A 25550-nucleotide genomic window follows, 5' to 3' on the forward strand; every position below is an offset into this window, starting at 1 on the left:
ATAAACAGGACCTGCTGGAGACAGGTATGTATCCCAGAACCTACCCCATCTCTAAACAGTCTCCCCATCCATGTGAAGAAGAGTTCCTTTTTAACCCATTCAAGTGTAACTTGGACAACTGGATGGGGAACAGGAAACTTACCCCTGATTTGGCACCCATGTCTCTAATGGAGACAGGCAGCCTGTAAATGGTTCATCTCCCAGGCCCCTACTTGTAAATGTTTCATCTCCCAAGCCTCTGCTTACACTTAAGGGTACTAGAACTTGACAGTTTGGGATGCATGGCTAGGCTTACAAAGAGGCCCTCGTGGTAATTAGTCTAGTAAACTCTTATAAAACTACAAAATGCAAAGGAGTGTGGAAGTGGGACTCTGGCCTCTCCCCATATTTTATGAATTTTAATCTACATTCAAAGTAGAAATTGTCTTATGAGCAAAAACTCAGCATATCTGCTGCATCTTTAAAAACACCAAAATTTGAAACCAACACCTAGGACTGTGGTGAAAGTGTCCTACCGTCAAATGAACAGCAATCAGAAATCTGTGAGACAGTTTAATAACATATCACATCAGACAACAGTTCATAAAGATGTTTTATTTACATGAAGTGTGAAGCAAAGAACAAGTTTTAATTATACAAGATCTTAAATACTGAGATTTACAAATTTCAACCAGATTTCTAGATTTATTTTTTTTAAACAGTGGAAATAACTCCACATGGAAACGGAACTAGAGTTCTCAAGTCAGACATACAACATAATACAGCCGCTTGTAAAGGCAACAAACATGGTGCACTTTTGCAGGCCATCACAAAGCAAACTCACTTGCATTCCTGCAAGTTTTTTTTTATCCAAATTACCTTGAAGCCAGAACCTTCAAAGACCGGTTAGTACCTTCACAGCACCAGAAAGGTAGCTTCCCTAACTTTGTATCAGTCACAGCCTGCAATGCAAACTGTCAAATATGACAGAAATTATACTGATCTTTCCAACCAACATGTTTTACACACGAGCTGCCACTACTCCCCTGAAAATGTAAACGTGTGTGAATTGCAAATAAAACCTTCATATATTTAAAAAACTTCTCAGTCACATCACTCGTTCCACTGCACGCACAGGGGTATGCTGTGTTGCTGTGTCACACTGTCTTCCTCAGACATCATGTCCTAGTAGTCAACCACATACATGCAAATACTTGCTAAAATGCTGGTTAAAACCTCAACAGTCATGCTGGAGGAAGCAGAGAAAAATTGTAGTACATTAGAATCACAAATGTGCACCTTTATGCACAGCTTTTGTTACGATGGTGAAGTAAGGAATTAAAATGAACAAAAAAAAGAACAGCAAATTTCTCAATATGAGATCAGAGATCTATCTAAGTCAGCATTACTAAATACATTCTAGAAGATCCCCACCCCTATACAAAGCAGACAAAATTATATCTTCAAAAGTTTCAGAATTACGCAGAAGCCATTCCAAATGCAGCGCACACTGCCATGAACAGCACAAAATAACAAGACCAGTGCACTTGTGGCATCTTCAAACCTTGACCAGCATCCCATACCTAAAGAAAAAAAAAAGATTTAGTTATAAATGCATCCAGTACAATCACCATAACCGCATTACATGAAAAGACAACTTATTCCGGGATAAATACTGTGATTTTTAACTATTCACTAATGGACACGAATTTTAATACAAATGCATTACAACCGAACTTTCCTTGGTAACAATCTTATCTTTCACTCAACCTACTGAGACTGATTTCTAAAAGTACCCAGTGTGCAAGGCACACATGCAAACTAAACAGAGATGTTACAAAATGCACTGATACAATTAATTATAACTCTGAAAGCAGCAGTGCCTTGAAAGACACAGAATATAACAGATAGGTTTCAGCCTAGATGACTGTGCCGGAGGGTGTGACATGGTTTGGCACTTGGTTAATGGGACACTGTTACCAGGTACAATGCAGCATATTAAACTGTTGAGACTATATTAACTCAACGGTGGTACTACAGAAAGGAAATTTTACACTGCAGTATGCAAATTAAAATGAATGCTGTATGAAAACACAAAGAATATATTTATGACAGTTCTTCCATTCCCTTCTTTCTGGGCACTGTCTGTGGGCATTGTACATGTAAAGGAACACTGCCAGCTGCCCCAGATCCTTAAAAGTAAGGAACTGCTCCCTACCCGCACAACCTTCTTGGATTTCTGTAGATGTCATTAATTATTATTTGAAAGCAAATAGCAATCTAGCTAAATAAATACTAGCAAAACAGGTTAGTAATATGGAACATTCCCACTGGCTGTTTGCAGTACTTGTTTACAAAACTGCTTCAATTTTGGAAAAAATACAGGAAAAAAATGAAATAAAACAGCAGCTACGATTACATGTTTTACTCCTTCACTTGTTAAACTACACATTGGGAGCTTGAGGCACAATTTATATATTTGATAATCTGAATGTGAACTTTGTCCAGTGTTTTCGGTTTACTGAGGACCTTCAACTCATCTGGCAAGCAGAAGTAAAATTTATGTGGAAAGTTAACACAATGTGGTGGGAGCCATATTACAGCACATGGATTCTCAGATTTTAATTCTTGGAACTGAAATTAAAAGGTGAACCTGACACAAGTAATTTGGTAATAATGTAGAAGCTGTACCACACCTTATTTCACAGGGTGATGCTTTTCAACCAGAAAAAGGTTGATGCCCAATATTTACTTAACATTTGTTTACCAGGAAAGTCCGACTTGGAATGAAGCCAATTTTCAGCAGAGGCCCAGGGAGAAAGGCTCCAGATGCATGTCTTTTTAATGTGGGAGGAAACCGGAGCACCCGGAGGAAACCCACACGAATGCAGGGAGGACATGCAGACTCCACACAGAAGGCACCCCAGCCAAGAATCAAAACAGAGAACCTCTTACTGTGAGGTGACAACTCTACTGCTGCACCACTGTGCCGTCCAATATATTGGACATAAAGGTTAAAAAGATACTGTACATTACAAAATTTTGCCCAATGTTTATCTAACAATGGCATGGTCTTAAAATAGAGGAGTTAGCTCTAAAAATGCAAGAATGATTGAGGAAGTACTCATTTCTGGACTGGGAAATAACGGTAATTCTTCCGATCTACATTCAACTCAGGACAGAAATAGTTACAAATGTTCATCTTTCTAATATCTTATGATAAAAATTCTTACTCAAAAAATTATTAATAAATACTGACCAACAGTGCTACTTAACCCCTATAACCACCACCACTGGTTACCTTATGTCAAGGTGGTTTTCTCTACAGAAAACAACAAATACTGGCACAAACTAAAATTCAGCTTAAAAGTTACTGCTCCAATAAGGGGTCTGCAACTCAAATGGGTCAAGTGATAAGCTTGTGTCTGACCAAATTTCCTCCAGTAGCATAAATACCATCTGGGGTCTCACCCTGAAAAGGGGAAACCAGCTTATTGGAACCAATCCAGATAAACATATAAAACAAACAAAAAATTGTAAAATGATGTGCAAGTATTTATATAAAACATGCTCAACACAAATTTTTATTACAGACAGTGCAATGTATTTTCCTGTCCGTGTCAAAAATGATCTGGAACAGTTAGAAAAGTCAAAACTAGATTCTGAGAAAGTACAATTGTGTAAAATCTTACCATAACAGTAGATGCTGTATTATTCGCTGAAGGGACCTCCTGCCAAGGATAGCCCAATGGCCGACCAGTGCAACAAAGCCTTTGGATATGTCACATGTATGCTTTTTGCATAAGGCATAAAGATGATGCATGCACACAAATACTCAGATCTTAATTGTCCAAGGAGGAACAAAATACCCTCAAGGATAAAGTAGAACATGTACATCCAGAAGAAAATTTCAGAAGGGAAAGGAATCGAAAGCCACTCAGCCACGAGGGCAACAAAAGACAAGGGCAGGACATCTACTATTATGGCAAGATTTCACACAACTACACTATGTCATTCCATATCACTGCTGCAGTATTCTTCACCCAAGGGAGAGTTTCAAGGGCTTAACAGGAAGCCTGGGAAGAGGAGGGCACAGAGGATCCCTAAACAAACTCATTCAGGATAGCCCTGGCAAAACCCAGCCGTGGAAACAACATCCAATTTATATTGCTTAGTACAAGTATGAACAGAGGACCAAGTAGCTGTTTCAAGGATAGAATTGGTGTCCAAACCCTTAAAAAATGCACCAGAAGAGGCAACTGCACTTAGCAGAATGTGCGCCTTTACAGATGAAGACGGACATTTGCCATGCAAGGAACAACAAAAAGAAATGGCCTTAACTATACATCTCCAAGCGTTTCTGCAGTTACCTCCTACTGCTCCTCTACGTGTCAAATATTGCCTGCTCATATTTGCATTAATAATTCCAAAAAGTACAGTTTTGTACCTACCATAAATGTAGATGTTCGAGGATCCACATTGCTGCAGTCATAACCTGTGGGTAGTCCGCTGTCCTCGGTCGGCCCGAATACCAAAGTGTTAGGCTGGCGTCGGTCATGGTCGCTCAGATCTGAAGTCAGTACGCAGTAGTACTTAAGCGCATGACCAACGCCATATCCTCAGTCTTTCTTGCCCCAGATGTCAGAAGGCCTAAAAAGGAAAGGCCATAGCCAAACATAGAAAATACCCAACAACCAATATAGAGAAAATAATAATTATCCCAAAAGAAACACAGCAACCCCAAACTATAGAGGGGAAGGAGGGAGGGAAAAATTGGACTGCAGCAATGTGGATCCTCGAACATCTACATTTATGGTAGGTACAAAACTGTACTATGTTCTTCGTCTCACATTGCTGCAGTTATAACCTGTGGGTGAATCCCAAAGCAAAGGTAAAGGGAGGCTGGCAAAACTAAAAAGCATTAAGAGCTGCTAACATGCCCTGTAAAACTGCAGTGGCAAACCCAGCCCTAGACTTGGAATAAAGAGGGAGATGGTAATGTTTAGTAAAAGTGTGCACTGAACTCCAAGTAGCTGCCTCCAAAATATCCTTAGTAGCTACCCCCCTTAAAAAGGCAGTAGATGTGGCAGTAGCCCTAGTGGAATGAGGTCTGATCCCAGCCGGAACATCCTTTCCATGATGAGAATAACAAAAAGCAATACAATGGCCAATCCACTTGGAAATAGTTTGCTTTGAAACAGCTTTCCCTTGTGAACCCAAAGCAAAAGAAATAAATAACTGTTGAGTCTGCCTGAACTCTTTAGTTCTGCTCAAATAATAGCGCAACTGCCTGTGAATATCCAAAGAATGCAAGACTTTTTCCCCTTTATTTTGGGGATCAGCATAAAAAGTAGGCAAATGAATAGACTGGTTTAAGGCCACATTAGAAATAACTTTAGGCATAAAAGTAGGGTTAGTGCATAAGGACACCCTATCCTTATGGAATATCAGGAAGGGTTCAACTGCCATGAGAGCCTGTAATTCAGATACCCTCCTAGCAGACGTAATGGCCAACAAAAAAGCAGTCTTCCAAGACAAAAACTTCAACTCAGATGTAGCTGCAGGTTCAAAAGGAGGTAAAGTAAGCTTTTCCAACACAAAATTGAGATCCCAGGAAGGAGTAGGAGCTCTACGTGGGGGTCTTATGTTCTTTGCCCCTCTAAGAAATTGTTTAAACAAAGGGTGAGAAAATAATGGAGGGTCACAATCATAGTGAGCAGAAATGGCTGCAGCATGAACTTTCACGGAGGAGAAAGACAAACCCTTGTCTAATAATTCAGTAAGGTACTGTAGTGTAAAACTCAAATTAGGCACTGAAACATCAAAGCTCTTTGCTGTGCTCCAAAGAAAAAATCTCCTCCATTTATCAGCATAAACTTTTCTAGTACTAGGCAGTCTGGCTTCCAAAATGACATTCAAAACTTGTTGAGGAAGTTGAGACCCCCCAGGATCTAAAACAGAATACGCCAGGCTGTCAGATGCAGGGACTGTACCCTGACATTGAGAAAATGATTGCTTGCCTGGGACAACAGGTGTGGAATTGGTGGCAAAGGCCAAGGAGGCTCCTGTACTAAACTCCTCAGCAGAGGATACCAGTGCTGACGTGACCAATCTGGTGCTATTAGAATCATGCAAGGCTCGTCCTGTCTGACTTTCAAGAGTACCTTGGGAAGGAGAGGCAGAGGAGGGAAAGCATAGACGTGAAGGTTGTTCCAACTGAAAGATAGAGCATCCACTTTCCAAGCTTTTGGGTGAAACATCTTTGTGCAAAATTTTGGCAGTTGGAAATTTAGTGGAGAAGCGAACAGATCTATGTCTGGAGTTCCCCAAGCCACTGTCAACTGTTGGAATACATGAGGATCCAATTTCCACTCGTGGGGATCCACAATTTGTCTGCTCAAAACATCTGCTAAGGAGTTCTGTGCTCCTGGCAGAAACCTTGCTTGAAGATTGACGTGTAAACTCAGAGCAGTCTCCCACAAAATCATAGCTTGTCTGCAAAGAGGGTAAGAATGGGTTCCCCCCTGCTTGTTGATGCACCACATGACTGTTGTGTTGTCTGTTTGAATCAACACCTGTCCTGGTTGGAGTAGATCCTTGAAGGCCATCAGGGCAAATTGGACTGCTAACATCTCCTTCATGTTGATATGCAAATGCTGTAGTCTGGGAGGCCACGTGTCTTGAATCCATTTCCCATTGAAGTGTGCTCCCCAAGCCAGGTCCGAGGCATCCGTCGTTAAGATCTGACTCGCCTCTGGTCGGGTCACAGAGTCCCTTGTTTAGGTGACATTCCTGAGCCCACCACAAGAATTCCTTCTGGATGCAAGGTATTATCTGAATGACAGTGTCCAAATCGTGGCAGTGTTGAGTCCATACACTCTTGAGATACCATTGTAGCTTGCTCATATGCAGTTTGGCATTGGGAAGTACCAGAATGCAAGATGCCATGAACCCCAAGGCTTGAAGGACTGTCCTTGCAGTCAGCCTGGACATTAGTGATAATTGCTGGAAGTATAGGTGAAGATTTCTTTGTTTGTCCGGGGTCAAAAAGGCCATCTGAGAGGCTGTATTCAGTCTCACACCCAGAAAGCACATGTCCTGAGAGGGTACTAGACTGGACTTTGTTTCGTTCACAGAATACCCTAGGCACCTTAAAACTGCCATTACATACTGTAGATGTTGAAGTAACGTGACTTTGTCTTGAGCAAGAATCAGGCAATCGTCCAGATAAGGATAAATTTGTATTCCTCTCAGTCTTAAGAAGGCTATCACAGGAGCCAGGACCTTTGTGAACACCCTGGGCGCAGTAGATAAGCCAAAGGGAAATGCAGAGAACTGATAATGAAAAGTACCAGCCCGAAAACGCAGGAGCTCCTGCAGCTGGGCCTGATAGGAATGTGAAGATAAGCCTCTTTGAGATCCAGAGTTACCATCCAGTGATCTTTGCCTAGCAGAGGCAGAAGTTGCTGTAAAGTTAACATCTTGAACTTTGGAATGTCTAGGTATGTATTGAGAATGGACAAATCCAGAATTGGTCTCCAAGTGTTTCCTTTCTTTGGCACAAGGAATAGGCGAGAATAAAATCCTAGGCCTACTTCTGACGGAGGTACCACCTGGATAGCCCCCATTTGTAAAAAGTAAAGAAATCTGTTTGTGAGCCTCCAGCCTTTGCTGAGGAGGTACATCTGGCATGCCTTTGAAAGGAGGCAAGGTGTGAAAATAAAACTTGTAGCCTTGATTTATAATGTCCAACACCCATTTGTCCTGGATGACCAAAAGCCAATTTTGTTTGAAAAGTGCCAACTTTCCTCCTAGAGGAGCTGCCAGACAGGAAGGATCTGGCAGCTGGAGATACAGGTCATTGGGTCTGTTTACGAAAAGGCTGACCCCTGCCCTCACCAGAAGATTGTGCAGGAGAACTCCAAGTCCTAGGTCTGAAAGAACCCTGAGCATGAGCTCTGCCCCTACCACGTCTAGACCTGCCCTTAGACTGAAAATCGGAAGAAGGGTAAGACCATCCTTTTGCAGGCCAATTTCTGCTAAACTTAGGGGGCTGCACTTGTAAAAATTCCTTAACCGTCTGCATGGACTTAGCTTTGTCTTCCATTTTTTCAAAACTGACTCCACAGGAGAACCAAAAAGAACTTCAGATTGAAGAGGAGCATCCAAAATTCGAGCTTTAACATGCTCCGACAAATTTTGATCCTTAAGCCAGGCATGCCTACGAATAACTGAACCAGTGGCAGCCACCCTGGAAGAAGCCTGAAGAGCATCAAAACCACACTGCAAGGAATGCTTACCAACCTGATCAGAGGCATGAACTAAGTCCTGCAATTCCTTACACTCTATACCCTCAGCTAAAGCATCTACCTTAGATTTCAACTGACTTAAAGTTCTGATACTTCAGCATATGAAACTGGCAATTTAAAGCCCTCATAGCTAGCGTGGAGGAGGTATACACTTTTTTACCCCACCTATCCAAAGCCCTAGAATCTTTATCCAGAGGTACTGGATTCTTAACTACAGAAGCCCTGACACCCTTAGGTCCCTGACTAATAGTTTCCGGGTCAGCTCTAGGACTCTTATACAAATATTTATGAGCCTCTGGAACTCTGTAATACCTGTCTGGCTTGACAGGGGCAGGGGGTAAAGAATCAGGATTAAGGGAAGCTTCAGAAAAAACATCCTGAACATCTAAAACAGGGGGAATAGCCAAAGGTCTATGTTGTGGCAAAAACAAAAATTCCCTAAGCCTCTTACGAGAATCTGAAAAATCCTGACCTTCCCACTTAAAATGCTCCCTCATGGAGTGCAGGGTTTCAGAAAAGGAAAAATCCTCTGGAGGAGAAGCAGAAGGACAGGAATCCTCTGCATCCGAATCAGAATAGGGAGGAAAATCCTGAATGTCCTCAGCTGAAGACTCAGAGTAATCTGAGGAATGCTCCAATCCCTCCACATCTGTCTCCACCCTAGGCCTCTTGTCTGGAGGGGGCATAGAACCCCTGATTAAAGTAATCAAATCCTCTGCCATTTTCAGCATATGTTTTTTAGGAACAGAGCCCGAAGAACTAGGGCTGATGCCTGTGCCAGAAAGACCAGGTCTAGCTTTAGTAGGGCCTTTAGTGACAGAAGTAGAAGGCCTAATAACCTTTTGTAATGAAGGAACTACAGAAACTTGAGAAGCCCCCTCGGCCTGACCTAACTCCTGAGAGGCCAATTCCTGTAAAATTAAAGGGTCCCCCTGTGATTCAGCTGAAACCTCGGCTGGATCCACAGATTCAACTGTAGTTTCCATAGAACCGGCGTCCACAACGGACGACTCATCCTGCTTAGACTTTAACGATTTATCTTTTCGCTTCTTTGCGGTAGCGGGCGTCGGAGGATCCGACGGCATGTTGTAGTTACACCGCTTACCGAAAACAAGCCTAGCACAATCTAATCTGAGTTTAATGGTGCGCTTATTAAATCTAGCGCAAAAGCGACACCCAACTACGTCGTGCTCAGGCCCCAAGCAAGGAATACAGAGAGAGTGGTAGTCCCTATGAGGTATCTGTTTCCCACAAGAAATACTATTATTAACTTTTTCTGACATCCGGATTAACTGAGGCAAGAAAAGACAAAAATATTCCCCAACGGGGTACTTAGCCCAACTTGATCTTCGGTCTGAAACTCGAAATACGAAAATTTCAGGACGCCGAACGGCACTTGCAAACGCTGCTTCTACTTCGGACCATGCGGCAAGAAAGACTGAGGATATGGCGTCGGTCATGCGCTTAAGTACTACTGCGTACTGACGTCAGATCTGAGCGACCATGACCGACGCCAGCCTAACACTTTGGTATTCGGGCCGACCGAGGACAGCGGACTACCCACAGGTTATGACTGCAGCAATGTGAGACGAAGAACATCCATGTTACATACAAGGTATCAGAATATTTTTTCTTGAAGCATATATGATGGCAAACAGTTGTATTGATATACGACCTTTGTCAATGAGAACTGTTAGGTGATAACTTCAATTTTTAAAGGCTAAAGCCACACCCACTGGGAAGTAAAGGTATATACTCAAAAGAGTTGTACTTGAGGGAATGAGTTAAAGATCCAGCAGGAGATGCCTTTCATAGAAACAGCTAAACCCAAAGTCCTGTGATGAAAAAAAAGTACAGTTTTGTACCTACCATAAATGTTGATGTCCGATAGGTATGCATCTGCAGTCATAACATATGGGCTGTCCTGCCTCAGGCAGCCCTTCGGTCGGCCGGATTCCAAAGTCTGGGTCTGGCCTCGGCTGATGTCGCACTTTCCCCGACGTCATAGCTACTGGGGTATAAAGGCATCAGCCGACGCCATTTTCCTCAGTCTTTCTTGCCCCAGATGCCAGGTGCCCTCTAGGAAGGCTAAATTTGGGTAAATGTTGAATGTTCCAAACAGTAGCAAAAAAAATATATATATACATATATACAAACAAACAAACAAATACACCATAACAGATTCCCCCAGCTAGCTGAAAGAGGGGTAAGCACCCTAGGAATACCACAGAGGGGAAGGAGGGTGGGTAATCCTGACTGCAGATGCATACCTATCGGACATCTACATTTATGGTAGGTACAAAACTGTACTATGTCCTTCAAGGATGCATCTGCAGTCATAACATATGGGTAGAATACCATAGCCAAATTGGGGGAGGAGGTACTAAGATAAGGATGGTGTAGTTAAGATCCCCTGTAAAACTGCAGTTGCAAAGCCTGCTCGGGATCTGGAGTATAAAGGTAGATTATAATGCTTGGCAAATGTATGCACGGAGCTCCAAGTAGCAGCTTCTAAAATGTCCTTGGTAGCCACTCCTCGTAGGAAAGCTGTAGTGGTGGCTGTGGCCCTTGTGGAATGAGGCCTGATATGTTCAGGAGCTGTCTTTCCATGAAAAGAGTAACAAAAGCGAATGCAATTTCCTATCCATTTTGAAATTGTCTGCTTGGAAATTGCTTTTCCTTGCACCCCAGTTGCATAGGCTACAAAAAGTTGGTCAGTTTTTCTGCTAGTTTTAGTTCTGTCCAGATAGTAGCGTAGTTGTCTGTGTATATCCAAGGTGTGCAAGAGTTTCTCTCCTTTGTTCTGTGGGTTAGGGAAGAACGTAGGCAAATGAATGGCTTGGTTCAAGGGTACCCTGGATACCACCTTTGGCATGAAAGTTAGATTGGTTCTCAGAGACACTCTATCCTGGTGAAAAATAATGAAAGGCTGCACTGCCATTAATGCCTGTAGCTCGGATACTCTTCTTGCTGAAGTGATTGCCAGAAGGAAAGCAGTTTTCCAAGATAAAAACTGTAAGTCTGCTGATGCTGCTGGTTCAAAAGGAGGTACTGTCAATTTTTCCAGCACAAAATTGAGATCCCATGCAGGTAGAGGGGGTCTCCTTGGAGGTTTAACATTTTTGATCCCTCTCAGAAGTCTGAGTAGAGGGTGAGAGAAGAGAGGAGGATCCATATTGTATTCTGCTGAAATTGCTGAAGCATGAATCTTAATGGAAGAGTCAGACAGGCCATTGTGGAACAATTCTGCTAAGTATTCTAGGATGTGTGCTAGGTTTGCCACTGTAACATCTGTGCCCTTTGATGTGCTCCAAATGAGGAATCTCCTCCATTTAGCAGAGTATGCTTTCCTTGTGGAGGGTCTGCGAGACTCCAGGATAATGTCCTTGACCCTCTGAGATAAAGTTTGGTTTTAAGCAATTTTCCAGGCAGTTAGTTGCAGAGTTTTCAAGCTTGGATGCAGGGTCTTGAAACTGTTCTGCGTTAGAAGAAGAGGCCATAGGGGTAGAGGTCATGAGTTCGCCTGAGACATGTTTTTCAGTAGCGGATACCAGTGTTGTCTTGGCCAGTCCGGAGCTATTAGTATCACCTTTGGCTGTTCCTCCCTGATCTTCAGAAGAACCTTGTACATCAATGGGAGAGGTGGGAATGCATACACTATTAGGGCATTCCAGCTGAAAGAGAGAGAGTCCACCCTCCAGGCTTGTGGGTGGTATGTCCTTGAGCAGAATTTCTTCAGTTGGTGGTTGAGAGGGGAGGTGAACAGGTCTATCTCTGGCAATCCCCATTTCTTTGTTATGAGTTTGAAGATGTCTGGATGCAGCATCCATTCGTGACCATCCGTGGTAGTCCTGCTTAAGCTGTCTGCTAGTGAATTCTCTTTTCCTGGTACAAATATGGCCTGCAGCTGGATATTGAGATTCAGGCCTAGGTTCCACAGATCCACTGCCATCCGGCAGAGGGTAGGAATGCGTGCCTCCCTGTTTATGTACCACATGACCGTGGTGTTGTCCGTCCTTATCAGCAGATGCCCTTGCTGGAGGAATGGTTTGAATGCCTCGATTGCATGCTTCACTGCCAGCATCTCCTTTTGGTTTATGTGCAAGTTTAGCTGTCCTTGAGACCATAGGCCTTGGATACATTTGTCCTCCATGTGTGCTCCCCATCCTAGGTCTGAGGCATCCGTGGTGACGGTCTGCCTTGGTTTTGGTTTCGTGAAAGGCGACCCTCTGTTGGACTGGCAGGCCTGAGCCCACCACAGGAATTCCTTTTGAAGGCATGGAATGATTGGTATCATGGTTTCTAGACTGTGTCTGTGTTGAGACCATACATTCCTTAGGTACCATTGTAATTTTCTGATGTGCAGCTTGGCATGTGGGATCAAGATTATGCAGGATGCCATGAAACCCAGGGCCTGCAGGACTTTCCTTGCAGTAAGCTGAGTTTGTCTTGTCAAAGTCATGAAATAATCTGGAAGTTGTTTTTGTTTTTCTTCTGTGAGAAAAGCCATCTGAGTTATTGTGTCCAGATCTGCACCCAAAAAGGTTATCCTTTGGGATGGCACTAGTCTTGACTTTTGGATGTTGACTGTGTATCCCAAGGCCTGTAGAAAGTGTATGACATAGGCCAAATCCTTTATCAATTTTATCTTGTTGTCCGCTTGTATTAGGCAGTCATCCAGGTATGGGTAGATTTGAATTCCCTGAAGTCTGCAATGTGCAATTACTGATGCCAGGCATTTCGTGAATACTCTGGGCGCAGTAGATAAGCCAAAGGGCAATGCTGAGAATTGATAATGCTCTGATCCTGCAAGAAATCTGAGGTGTCTTCTGCAATCTGGTCGGATAGGGACGTGCAGGTATGCCTCCTTGAGATCTAGAGTCACCAGCCAAGACTCCTTGCCCAACATGGGAAGAAGTGCTGTAAGGTCAGCATTTTGAATTTTGGTACAATGAGAAATGTGTTCAGTGCGGACAAGTCGAGAATAGGCCTCCATTGGTTTTCTTTTCTTGGTACAAGGAATAGTCTGGAGTAAAATCCTTGGCCTTGTTCCATAGATGGTACCCTTTCTATCGCTTTCATCTGAAGTAAATTTTTGATTTGTCTTAAAGCCTCTGGCTTCTGATTTGGTGGTAGGTTTGGCATTCCGCTCTTTTTTGGTAAAGTGTGGAAGTGAAACCTGTATCCTTTGTCTATTGTTTGCAATGTCCATGTGTCCTTTGTAATGCAATGCCAGTTTTTTGAGAATAAAGCCAGCTTTCCGCCCAAGGGAGCTTCCAGTTGTTCTCTGGTATGCGGAATCAGAGTCAAGTCATTGTGTCTGTCCTGTGCTAGTGGTTGTAGTTGCAGCTGTGGCAGTACTCCTCTGGTTGGCAGGCTGCCACTGACGGCCCCTATAGGCACCTTTTGATTGACCTCTGCCTCGAGGGCGTCTATTCCTGCCTCTCTGTGCTCTGGAGGTGTCTGGAAAGGACCAATTCTTGGAAGGCCAGTTTCTGCTGAACCTCGGAGGTTGGACCTGTAGAAATTCCTTTACTGTTTGCACAGATTTAGCTTTTTCTTCAACCTTCTTTAGAATCTCCTCTGCAGGGGAGCCAAATAAACTTTGTTTCTCCATTGGAGCATCTAGGAGCTTAGCCTTGACATGGTCTGGCAGGGATTGCTCTTTTACCCAGGCATGCCTACGAATTACTGCCCCAGTCATAGCTGATCTAAATGAAGCCTCCAGTGCATCATAGCCACATTTTAAGAAATGATTACTGACCTGCTGAGAGTTAATGTACCAAATCCTGAAGGGATTTACGGTCTAAAGGTTCAGGAGAAGAAAGCTTCTTATTCAGCTGATCTAACAAATATTCTTGGTACTGTATCATATGGAATTGACAGTTTAAAGCCCAGGCAGAAAGAGTAGCAGATGTATAAACCTTTTTACCCCATCTCTCTAATCCTCTAGACTCTCTGTCAGAGGGTAGGGGATTTTTGGCAGTGGCAGCTGCAACACCTTTTGGGCCCTGTGAAATAGTTTCTGGATCTGCAGCATGGGCCTTATACAGGTGGAAGTGAGAATCCGGGACCCTGTAGTATCTGTCAGGTTTGGCAGGGGCCGGAGGAAGAGAATCAGGTGCAGAACTAACATCATTATACACATCATCAATTACAGTTAGCACTGGTGGTATGGCTAAGGGCCTATGCTGGGGCAAATGTAAAAAAGTCCTTAGCCTTTTTCTCGAATCAGAAAAATCCTGACCCTGCCATTGAAAGTGTTCCCTCAGAGTGCAAGGTCTCCCCAAAGGAAAATTCTTCAGGAGGGGAGGCAGAAGGGATAGAATCTTCAGCATCTGAATCCTCGTAAGGAGAATAGGCCCCTTCTTGATGGTCTGACAAATCAGATCCATCCGTGGAGTAATCAGAGGAGACAGGTTCAGAGGGTTTAGTCCTAGGCCTTTTGTCTGGTGGTGGTTGGGAGGCCCTGTCTGGGTGAGTTTGGGAGCCCCTAATCAAGGATATCAGGTCCTCAGCAAGACTGAGAATCTGAGAACTTGAGGAAGGCCTCTGAGAAGTAGATTTGGCAGGTAAAGCTTTTGAAAGTTTGCAGCTTTAGCCCTGGAGAAGGCCTTAATAGACATAGAAGCTGGGGGCCTAGCTGCCCCACGTGCAGGTGTAGATATGTCCAATGGAATGGTGTCGGACAAATCTTGAGCGCTAGCTTCAGTAGGGATTTCTGAAGCCGACTCAGCCGGGGCCTCTGTGGCCTCGGCTGTCGGAGGTAAGGTTTGGTTGTCGGAGGTAAGGTTTCTGTCGTAGGAAGAACCGAGGGCTCGGTTTCAGCCGAAACAGAGACACTCGCGGTAGGCCTAGCCGTGGTTTCAGCCGAAACCGCGGGCCGCGAGTGTCGGTCCTTTTCCCTGCGGTTTTTGGCCAAATGCGTAGTCGGAGTCTCCAATGGCATTTTATATGCAAAAGCGGATCCGAAAAATTCTTCTGCAAACTCCGACCGATGTCTAAGAGTCCGTCGGTTGAAGGAGGCACAGGCTAAACAAGCTGATACGTCGTGGTCTGGGCCTAAGCAGGGAAGGCAGTAAGAATGGAAATCCTTATGAGGTATTTGTTTCCCACAAGTTAAACAATTATTTACTTTGTCTGACATTGGCTGAGGCAAGAAAGAGTCCCCAACGGGGTACTTAGCTTTTTTCGAAGTATTCGGTAGCTGAAATCTCTGGATCTGACCGACCGGCACTTGCGAACAGCTTCTGCTTCGGGCACCGCGCGGCAAGAAAGACTGAGGAAAATGGCGTCGGCTGATGCCTTTATACCCCAGTAGCTATGACGTCGGGGAAAGTGCGACATCAGCCGAGGCCAGACCCAGACTTTGGAATCCGGCCGACCGAAGGGCTGCCTGAGGCAGGACAACCCGTATGTTATGACTGCAGATGCATCCTTGAAGGACATCTAAAAACTGCTCAGATTTGCAAATAAGCTTTATTTTATCCAAATATCAGCGACGTCTATGCAGGTCCAAGGTGTGGAGCTCTCTCTCACTAGCAGACTGCTTAGAAGGAAAAATGAAGGAAGTTGAATAGACTGATTAAGGAATAACTCATTAACCACCATGGGCAAAAAAGGAGGATTAATATGAGGAAACACTATCTGCGAAAAATTAAAAAAAAAAAAGGAAGGATGGCTGTGACAGCTTGATGCCAGGCATACTCTTTGGCAGAGCAGCCAACAGTACAATAGTCTTCCAAGTACAAAGCTGCAAGGAAGCTGAACTAGCAGATTTAAAAGGAGTCAGACGGCAAGTTTTCAAGAACAAAATTGAGATCCCAATAAGTACGAATGGGCTGCCTTGGGGGCCTGATATGAAGGACGTGTTTAAGAAATTGCTAGACCTCAAACAGAGAGGCCAAATGAAGGTTCAAAGGCAGACTATCAGAGACAGCCGATAGGTGAGCTTTAACTGTAGAATATGGCAAGCCACCATGGAGCAGATCCCACACAAGATAGAACCAGAGGAACCCCTACTGAGAAGGGATCCTGATGGCAGGCACCAGAGAGAAAAGCTTTTCCATTTAGACAAAATTTCCTGGTAGTCTGTTTCCTGGCCTCCTGCTAACCAGAACCATGACCTCAGAAGAAGTGTCTAAAAGGATCAAAATCTTATCACCCACAGTGTCGTCTGAAGAGTGGACAGATGAGGATGGATAAGATATCCCTTTGTCTTGTGTGAGAAGATCCACACAGTGACTTAACTTGTGGTGACTGCCCCTGGTCTGGTGAAAAAGAGGGAGGAAAACCACTACTGTCCGGGGCAAAAGAAAGTCGCCAACAAGATTTTTGAAGAGTTCTTCTTAACATTGTGCAGAACTCTTGGCAACAGAGAAAGGTCATGTCTTCTCTTCCAATGAAAAAAGACAGGGCATCCACTTTTCCAAGTCAGAGGACTTGTTACTCTCAAAATGAATATAGAAGTTGTCTGTTCAGTGGGGAGGCAAAAAGAGCTACCGGAGGAAAACCCCATAAATGGACCATGTCCAAAAACACATCTCTGTGAAGCATCCCTTCGTGCACCTGTGTGTTCTGGACTTGCTCGGTCTACCACTAGATCGTGTCCTTCTGCCACTAGATTGTGCTCTGAAGGAATACAAACTGTCTGAAGAATCATCCAATAACTGATGGCCAGATTCCAGGTATGAAGAGCCAGCCTGCAAAGCAGGCAAGACCTTGCACACCCTGCTTACAGATATACCATAGTACTGTCTGAAGATTTTCAGGGTGTCAGGGAGAAAAAGGGAATGAAGGGCCTAGAGTGTCAGAAATAGGGCCCTCATCTCTGACATGGTCTTCCCTATGATGAGGAGGCTAGAGACCTTAAGCTTTCAAGATGGCCACATGAAACACCCCATCCCAGGTATGAAGCGTCAGTGTGTTGACTGTAGGAACTGGAGCATGAAAGGGGAGTCCCAGATTGAGAGAACTTGCTGAATCCACCAATGCAGTTAAACTTTGAAACAAGGAAGCAAAGGAACAGGGAACTCCAGGGAGTGGCAATGCTGAAGCCATAGTGATATGAGGTACCACTGAAGCGTCCTCATATGGAGTCTGGCAAAACGTAGATTGGGAATGATGGAGGCCATAACCCCAAATTCATGAGAAATTCCCTTGCCATAACAGGACAGAGAAAAAAGCGACCGGAAGAAGATTGTCAGAGACAAAACTTTGGGAGCAGGAAGAGAGGCCAACATAGGAACAGTCTGAATCCTACAACAGAGAAAAACTATGATCGTGAGAGGGAGTAAGCACCAACTTCTTGAGATTGGTGATGAACCCTAGACTTTGTGAAAGACAAGTGGTAAAAGTGAAGATCTTGGGAGAAGGCGCCTGAATAAGCAGGTTGCCTAGATTAGGAAGTATCTGTATACCTCAAAGTCTGCAAAAGGGAAAGACAGGATCGAGGCATTTGGTTAATACCCTTGTGAAAGTAAAAAAGCCAAAGGCAAAGCAGAGAACTGAAAAACAGAGAAACAGAGAAATGTAAAAATTTCCTGAACAAAGGGTAAATAGGGATGTGAAGACAGAAATCCTCAAGGTCTACAGATACCAAGGAAAGTACATTTTGTGCCTACCATAAATGTAGATGTTAGAGTGTATTCACTGCTGCAGTCATTACACTTGGGTTATCCTGCCATCAGGTGGTCCCGCAGTTGGCGAGAGTTCCAAAGTCTTGGTCCGGCGTCGGTTGCTGTCGCTTCTTCCCTGATGTCAGTGCCCCAGGCGTATACAAGATGCAGCTGACGCCATTTTCTTCAGTTTTTTTTTGCCTCAGATGTCAGGTGCCCCTAAATAGGTAGACAATACATATTGCTAATAAAACATACATAAAAAATAAAAACAATACCTTCAGTTACAAGCAAATACACCACATAGGTTGTATAGGGTAGAAAGTTATAGATAAGTCCCAGCTAAGAAAGAGGGGATGGAGGGAAGGTAACCTGGACTGCAGCAGTGAATACACTCTAACATCTACATTTATGGTAGGTACAAAGCTGTACTATGTTCATCGTGTTTCACTGCTGCAGTCATTAGACCTCGGTTGAATCCCAAAGCTGAGGTTGGGTGGCTGGGTCTATAAAGGAGTCGGGGTGGCTATGAGGCCCTGCAGCACTGCAGTGGCAAAGTCAGCTCTGGATTTAGAGTAAAGAGGCAAGGGGTAATGCTTGGTAAAGGTGTGCACTGAATTCCAAGTTGCAGCTTCCAAAATATCCTTGGTAGGTACTCCTCTAAGGTAGGCAAGTTGAAGTGGCTGTTGCCCTGGTGGAATGTGGCCTAATGTTGCTAGGTACAGTTTTTCCATGCTGTGTGTAGCAGAAATGGATACAGTGTCCTATCCTCTTTGAAATAGTCTGCTGTGAAATAGCCTTTCCCTGTGATCCTGCAGCATATGCTACAAACAATTGCTCAGTTTTCCTGAAAGCTTTTGTTTGTCCAAGTAGAAGCGTAACTGCCTGTGTATGTCCAATGAGTGCAGAAGTCTCTCCCCTTTATTCTGGGGATTTGGATAAAATGTTGGCAAGTGAATAGTTTGGTTAAGAGCCACACTGGATACCACCTGTGGCATAAATGTAGGGTTTGTTCTTAAAGAAACCCTGTCCTGATGAAAAATGATGAAAGGTTCCACTGCCATTAGTGCCTGTAACTCAGACTCTTCATGCTGAGGTTATTGCCAGAAGCAGAGCAGTTTTCCATGACACATTTTAATTCTGCTGAACTGGCTGGCTCAAAAGGAGGTAAAGTTAGTTTTTCCAAGACAAATTTGAGGTCCCAAGTTGGTGTTGGTGCTCTCTGGGGCGGTCTTATGTTTTTAGCCCCTCTGAGGTACCATTTTAATAATGGATGAGAGAAAATAGGAGGATCCGTGTTGTAATGAGCTGAGATGGCAGAGGCATGGATCTTAATGGATGAAAAGGATAGGCCTTTGTCCAGCATCTCAGTTAAGTATTGCAATATCTGAGGAATATTTGGAACAAGAGGGTCAAAGCTTTGAGCCTGGTTCCAGGCGCAGAATCTCTTCCACTTTTCTGAATAGGATTTCCTGGTGCTGGGCCTCTTGGCCTCCAAAATGACATCCATAACAGCTTTAGAGAGAGATGTTGGTTGCTTGGCTAAGTAATCTGTCATGCAGCCAGGTTTAAGGTTTTGAGCTGGCTGTGCAGGATCTGATTGTTTTGTTGAGTCAGTCGAGGAGGAATTTGAGGTAAAATCCATGCTGGGCCTTGAACCAAGTTCTTTAAGACTGGGTAATCAGTGCTGGCGTGGCCAGTCTGGGACAATCAAGATCATTTTTGGCCATTCTTGTCTGACTTTTAGGAGTACCTTTGAAAGGAGAAGCAGTGGTGGGAAGGCATAAACTTTTAGGGTTTTCCAGCTGAACGAGAGAGCATCCACTTTCCATGCTTGTGTGTGGTTAAGTCCTTGCGCAGAATTTCTGTAGTTGGCAGTTCAGAGGGGAGGCAAAAAGATCTATGTCTGGGCACCCCTATTTTTGTGTTATGCTGAACATTTGTGGATTTCATTTCTACTCGTGAGGATCCATGATGTTTCTGCTTAAGTAGTCTGCCAGAGTATTTTTCTTTCCTGGAAGGAATTGTGCTTGCAGATGAACTTGATAGGTCAGTGCTGTGTTCCACAAAGTCATGGCTTGTCTGCAGAGGGGATAGGAATGAGTGCCCCCTTGCTTGTTTATGTACCACATAACTGTGGTGTTGTCCGTCTTTAGTAATAGTTGTCCTGGATGCAGAAGGTCCTTGAAAGCTGTTAGGGCATTTTGTACAGCTAGCATCTCTTTTTAATTGATGTGAAGATGCATTTGGTCTGCGGCCCACTTGCCCTGAATACATTTTCCTGCCATGTGTGCTCCCCCAGGCGTAATCCGAAGCAACTGTTGTTGGTGTCTGCCTGGCTGTGGGTAAAGTGAAAGGCTGTCCCTTGTTGTGGTGACATGCCTGTGCCCACCATCGAAACTCCTGTTGTAGGCAGGGAATAAGTGGTATTACTGCTTCCAAACTGTGACAGTGTTGAGTCCAAACACTTTTTAGGTACCATTGTAATTTCCTCATATTCAATCTGGCATACGGTATTAGTAGCATGCTGGACGCCATGAACCCCAAGGCCTGCAGAATTTTTCTTGCAGGGAGTTGGGTTTTTGTTGCCATCAATTGAAAGTACTGAGTCAGTTGTCATTGTTTGTCTGGTGTGAGATAAGCCATCTGGGCAGTTGTATTTAACCTGGCACCCAGGAATATTATCTCTTGTGAGGGCACTAGTTTTGACTTCTTTTCGTTTACTGTGTACCCTAGGCAAATTAGCAATCTTTTTACAAACGCCATATGCTTTAGAAGAATGTCCTTGCTCTCTGCTTGAATAAGACAGTCGTCCAAGTAGGGATATATTTGAATTAATTTTTGTCTGCAAAATGCAATTACTGGTGCCACGCATTTTGTGAAGACCCTGGGCGCAGTAGATAAGCCAAAGGGCAGTGCAGAGAATTGGTAATGCATTGTGCCAGCTATGAATCTGAGGTATCTTCTGCAATTTTGTCTGATTGGGACATGCAGGTATGCCTCTGAGGTCCAAAGTAACAAGCCAAGCCTTCTTGCCCAGCATGGGAAGAAGTTGCTGTAGTGTAAACATTTTGAATTTTGGAACATCCAGGTAAGTATTTAGAGTAGATAGGTCCAGTATGGGTCTCCAGGCTTTGTCCTTTCTGGGGACCAAGAAAAGTCTTGAGTAAAATCCTTGTCCTTGTTCCTGTTGTGGCACTTTTTGAATAGCGCTCATGTCCATGAGGGCTGTAATTTGTTTTTGTGTCTCTGCCCATTGATTTTGTGGCAGGTCTGGCATTCCTTTTGGCCTTGGTAGTGTGTGAAAGTGGAACCTGTAACCTTGAGACACAATATCCAGAACTCGCTGGTCTTGGGTGATTATATGCAAACTTTGTGAAAAAGAGCTAGTTTTCCCCCCTAAGGGAGCTGCCAAAAGGTAAGTGCTCGGCATGTGAAGGGGGAAGTCATTGGGACAGTTTCCTATAAGGTTGTGACTTGTCTTCTCCTTTTGGGGTAGAAGCACCCCACTGTCGTGGTCTGTAAGAGCCTTGGGGCTGAGATCGGCCTCTTGGGCATCTGTATCTGCCTCTCTGTGGTCTGTCTGACACAGGAAAGGACCAATTTTTAGAAGGCCAATTTCTGCTAAATCGAGGTGGCTGTACCTGTAAGAAATCCTTCACTGTTTGCATAGATTTTGCCTTATCCTCCATTTTCTTTAGTACCTCTTCTACCTTAACACCAAACAAAATATCATGCTGTAAAAGAGCATCCAACAATTTTGCCTTAACATGATCAGGTAAACCTTGTTCTTTTAACCAAGCATGCCTTCGAATCACAGATCCTGTAACTGCGGCTCTACAAGAAGCCTCTAATGAATCAAAACCACATTGCAGAAAATGTTTTCCCACTTGTTCAGTTGCATGCAACAAATCCTGCATTTCCTTATAGTCAGGACCTTCTGAGCTTGTAAGCATTTTCTGTTTTAACAGAAACATTAAATATTGTTGGTATTTAAGCATGTGGAACTGGCAATTTAAAGCCCTTACTGCTAAAGTTGCAGAAGTGTAAACTTTCTTCCCCCATCTATCTAATGCTCTAGAATCCCTGTCAGAGGGAACTGGATTTTTAGCAGTGGAAGCCTTTACCCCTTTGGGACAATGGGAAATAGTTTCTGGGTCAGCAGCAAGGAGCAGGGTTTTTATAAAGAAATTTGTGAGAGTCAGGGACTCTGTAGTACCTATCTGGCTTGACTGGTGCTGGGGGCAAAGAATCAGGGGTTAACTGGATTCAGAGAACACATCATCCACAATATCTAACACAGGCGGAATAGCAAGGGGCCTGTGCTGAGGCAATAAAAGAAAATCTGAGCCTTTTCTTGGATTCTGAATAATCCTGGCTCTCCCAATGGAAATGCTCCCTCATGGTATGCAAAGTTTCCCCAAAAGAGTAATCCTCAGGAGGAGAGGCTGAAGGGATAGATTCTTCAGTATTAGAGTCCTCATAGGGGGGTAAAGAGTATCCCTGGTCTGAAGAGGAATCAGAAGAAATGGAAACCTGGTCAGAGGAATCATAGTCTGTATCCTGCCTAAGCCTTTTATCAGGAGGGGGATGGGAACCCCTGATCAGAGTAATTAGGTCTTTGGCCATTTTGAGCATCTGTTTTATAGGCATGGAGGCCTGTCCAGGTGAATGCTGTACTTGGTTGTTGTTTTGATGGTAAGCTGTGAAGGTCTGAAAACACATTCAGAAGCCGATGCCTGCTCAGCGGCTCCGGACCCATCTGAGGGGTTAATTTCCGTAGGCCCAATACCTAGAGTTTCCAGAGGCCTAGAAATCTCCACGTGGGGAGTCGGAGGTGGCCTGTGGCTCTGAGGTAGCGGGTGTCAGGGGCTGCAAATGCACCTCACTGAGAACCGGCGACTGGCCTAGAAGAGGCTTCATCGTCAGTTTTGGACCTCTGATGCCTGTCCTTATCTTTGTCTTTGCGTTTTTTGTGCATTCCGGTCGGTTGTTCCAACGGCATGGTATAATTGAACCTTCGGCCAAAATAATGGCGAGCAAAATCAAACCGACGTTTAATAGTGTGCTTGTTAAATCTAGCACAAAACCGACAACTAGTGACGTTGTGGTCTGGGCCTAGGCATGGAATACAGTAAGAATGAAAATCCTTATGAGGTATTTGCTTCCCACAAGAAATGTAATTATTAACTTTTACTGACATCGGTTTGAGGCAAGTTTCCCCAATGGGGTACTTAGCTTTACTGTAGACTTTGGTTCTGGAATTAGAGTTTGAAAATCTCAGGAGTCGGCCGATAGGCACTTGTGAACTGCTTTTGCTTCGGGCACCGCGCGGCAAGAAAGACTGAAGAAAATGGCGTCGGCTGCATCTTATATACCCTTGGCGCACTAACGTCCTGGAAGTAGCGACAGCAACCGACGCAGGACCAAGATTTTGGAACTCTGGCCGACTGCGGGACCGCCTGACGGCAGGATAACCCAAGTGTAATGACTGCAGCAGTGAAACACGAACATCCCTGAAGGAAAAGAAGAAACTAAGTCTGAGGAGATAACCTAAAAGAAGGGACTTTGAAAAAAAGTGTTGAGGAGAGAGAGATTCAGAAGAGGACTCCAAATCCCCTCCTTCCAAGGAACCAAAAACATCCTGGAGTAAAAACCTCTTCTCACTTGGGTAGGTGGAACAGACTGAATGGTACCCTGGTCCAAAATGCACAGCCAGTCTGGAGGAGGCTGCAGAATATGCCTGAGGGGGGGGGGGGGATTTCCATGTCATGAAATAACCCGACAAATGAGAGAGCACATAGGAGTCTGAGGTGATCTGTTGCCAATTTGGAAGGAAGAGAGACAAGGGGACCTGGCAGAGGAGAAGAGGAGGCAAAATGTTAAATAGAAACAGGCTTGTCCCGAAAGGCTTCTGAGATTTATGAGTTTAGAGTGCACTTAACAGGAGGTCCTGGACACCACCTTACCTTTAGGAGGTTGACAAGAAATCCTATGAACAAAGTCAGATTTAATAGGGTAATTCCCCTGAAATTTGGGTACAGGGAAGACCTAAACATACTCAAGTACCCGCATGGCCTTCCCCTTATCCTGGAAGGACTTAAACAGGTTAGCAGCAGCTGTCCCAAAATATTTTTTTTAATTTTCTAGGGCAGCATCCAAAAGTTTGGCTTTAATATCCTTAGGCAAGGCCTGAAGACAAAGGCAAGAATAACTGCATTTTATAGAGTTATGACTGAGCTGGGAAATGGACACAAGCAGGGAGTGAGCTGAAGCTTTGCCTTCTGAATAAGGCACCTGAAAAGGGAGCCAAGACCTACCTGGTCATGTGGGTTTCGTAATTAATAGCCCAAAATGACAAAGTAGCAGCAATATACATTTTTTTTTCTCAGCCTTGCTACAGCTCTACTATCCTTATCAGAAGACAAAAATTTAGAAAACTTATCTGCTGAAACAAACCACAGAAGGTTCAGCAGAAGGACATTTAAACAAGAAACTGCAGTCCTGAGGCACCTTGCAGAACCTGTTAGGTTTCTTTTTAGGAGCTGGGGGCCGACAGTCAAAATCTACAAAGGCAGCAAAACAAGGTGTCCAAAAGTGCTGCCAACAAAGGATGACAAGAGTCTCCCATTTGTAAAAGCTCATACCACCTCTCTTTTGAATGTCAAAGACCTGAGAGCAGTCCTATTTAAAGTACTCCATCATATGAGCAATAGTATCCCAAAAGGATAATTCTTCCAAGGGCGAATCCAGGCTCAAAAGAATCCTCTTACTCTGAACCACACTTTACAGAAAAAAGTATGAGAGTAGGCAAGGGATTTCTCCACGGAATCTAGATCCACATCTGAGGAATCCAGTTCCTTGTCCTCTTAACAGTTGGGGAAAAAAACAGGGAAGAGGAGGGACTGACACCCCTTGAGGAGGCTTCAAGGCCAACAAGGCAGTGAACAAGCCTCAAGTAAAATCCTGCCATTCACACAGGGGATCTTTAGCACCAGAGGTAATATGCTTGGTCTTAAGAGGAGGAATATCTGTCCCAACAACCTTCTGTAGCTCAGACCCTTGGCATTATTCAATGATAGCAATGTGAATCGCTTTCCAGTCTAAGACTTGGAGTCCCCACAGCCCCTCAGAAATAGTCAACCGTGGTTCCCCCTGGAGCAGATGTTGAGTCATAGAGGACATGTGAGAACTCTGATCCATGCTGGTCTCCGAAAGGGTAGCAGCACAGGAATCAGATGTAAATACAGACAACTTCAGGGCTTTCACTAGCTTCTAGAGGCATATGCTGGAGGCTGGACAGCAACTGGATCAAGCCTAGACTTCTTGGAAGATGGTTGTCCCACAGAATGAGAGGATTCCGCCACAACACCCTGAGCCAACAATTTAAGACACTGGTTCTCAAGGTACATGGAGGGGGAAGATAAGTGACTACATAGTGTCTTAGGGACAAAGGTCTGACAGAACACTGGGTATGGCCATCGGAAGTACAAGGAAAGACACTGGTCAGGACGGTCTTTATGAGGAATGTGCTTCCCACACTGACATTTTCTCTTCTTGGATGACTAACACAAATAACAATTTTGAGAAAAAGAGAGAATGCCCCACCCCCACGGGTTGCTTATCTGAAGACTGCTTGGCAACC

General features: G+C 44.2%; 1 protein-coding gene across 2 annotated transcripts in view; it reads right to left on the reverse strand.

The window, feature by feature from the left end:
- Positions 1-579: 579 nt before the first annotated feature.
- SDHC (succinate dehydrogenase complex subunit C) overlaps positions 580-25550 on the reverse strand; it is a 668713-nt gene continuing 643742 nt past the window's right edge. For both annotated transcript variants that reach the window (XM_044059331.1, XM_044059333.1), the window contains exon 6: positions 580-1562. In XM_044059331.1, coding sequence (XP_043915266.1) covers positions 1458-1562 — 105 coding nt within the window. In that variant the 3' untranslated portion in view covers positions 580-1457. The remainder of the gene's footprint in view (positions 1563-25550) is intronic.

Source organism: Protopterus annectens, chromosome 17.part0 (genome assembly GCF_019279795.1).
Source record: "Protopterus annectens isolate FY-2018-M chromosome 17.part0, PAN1.0, whole genome shotgun sequence".
Lineage (NCBI taxonomy): Eukaryota > Metazoa > Chordata > Ceratodontiformes > Protopteridae > Protopterus > Protopterus annectens.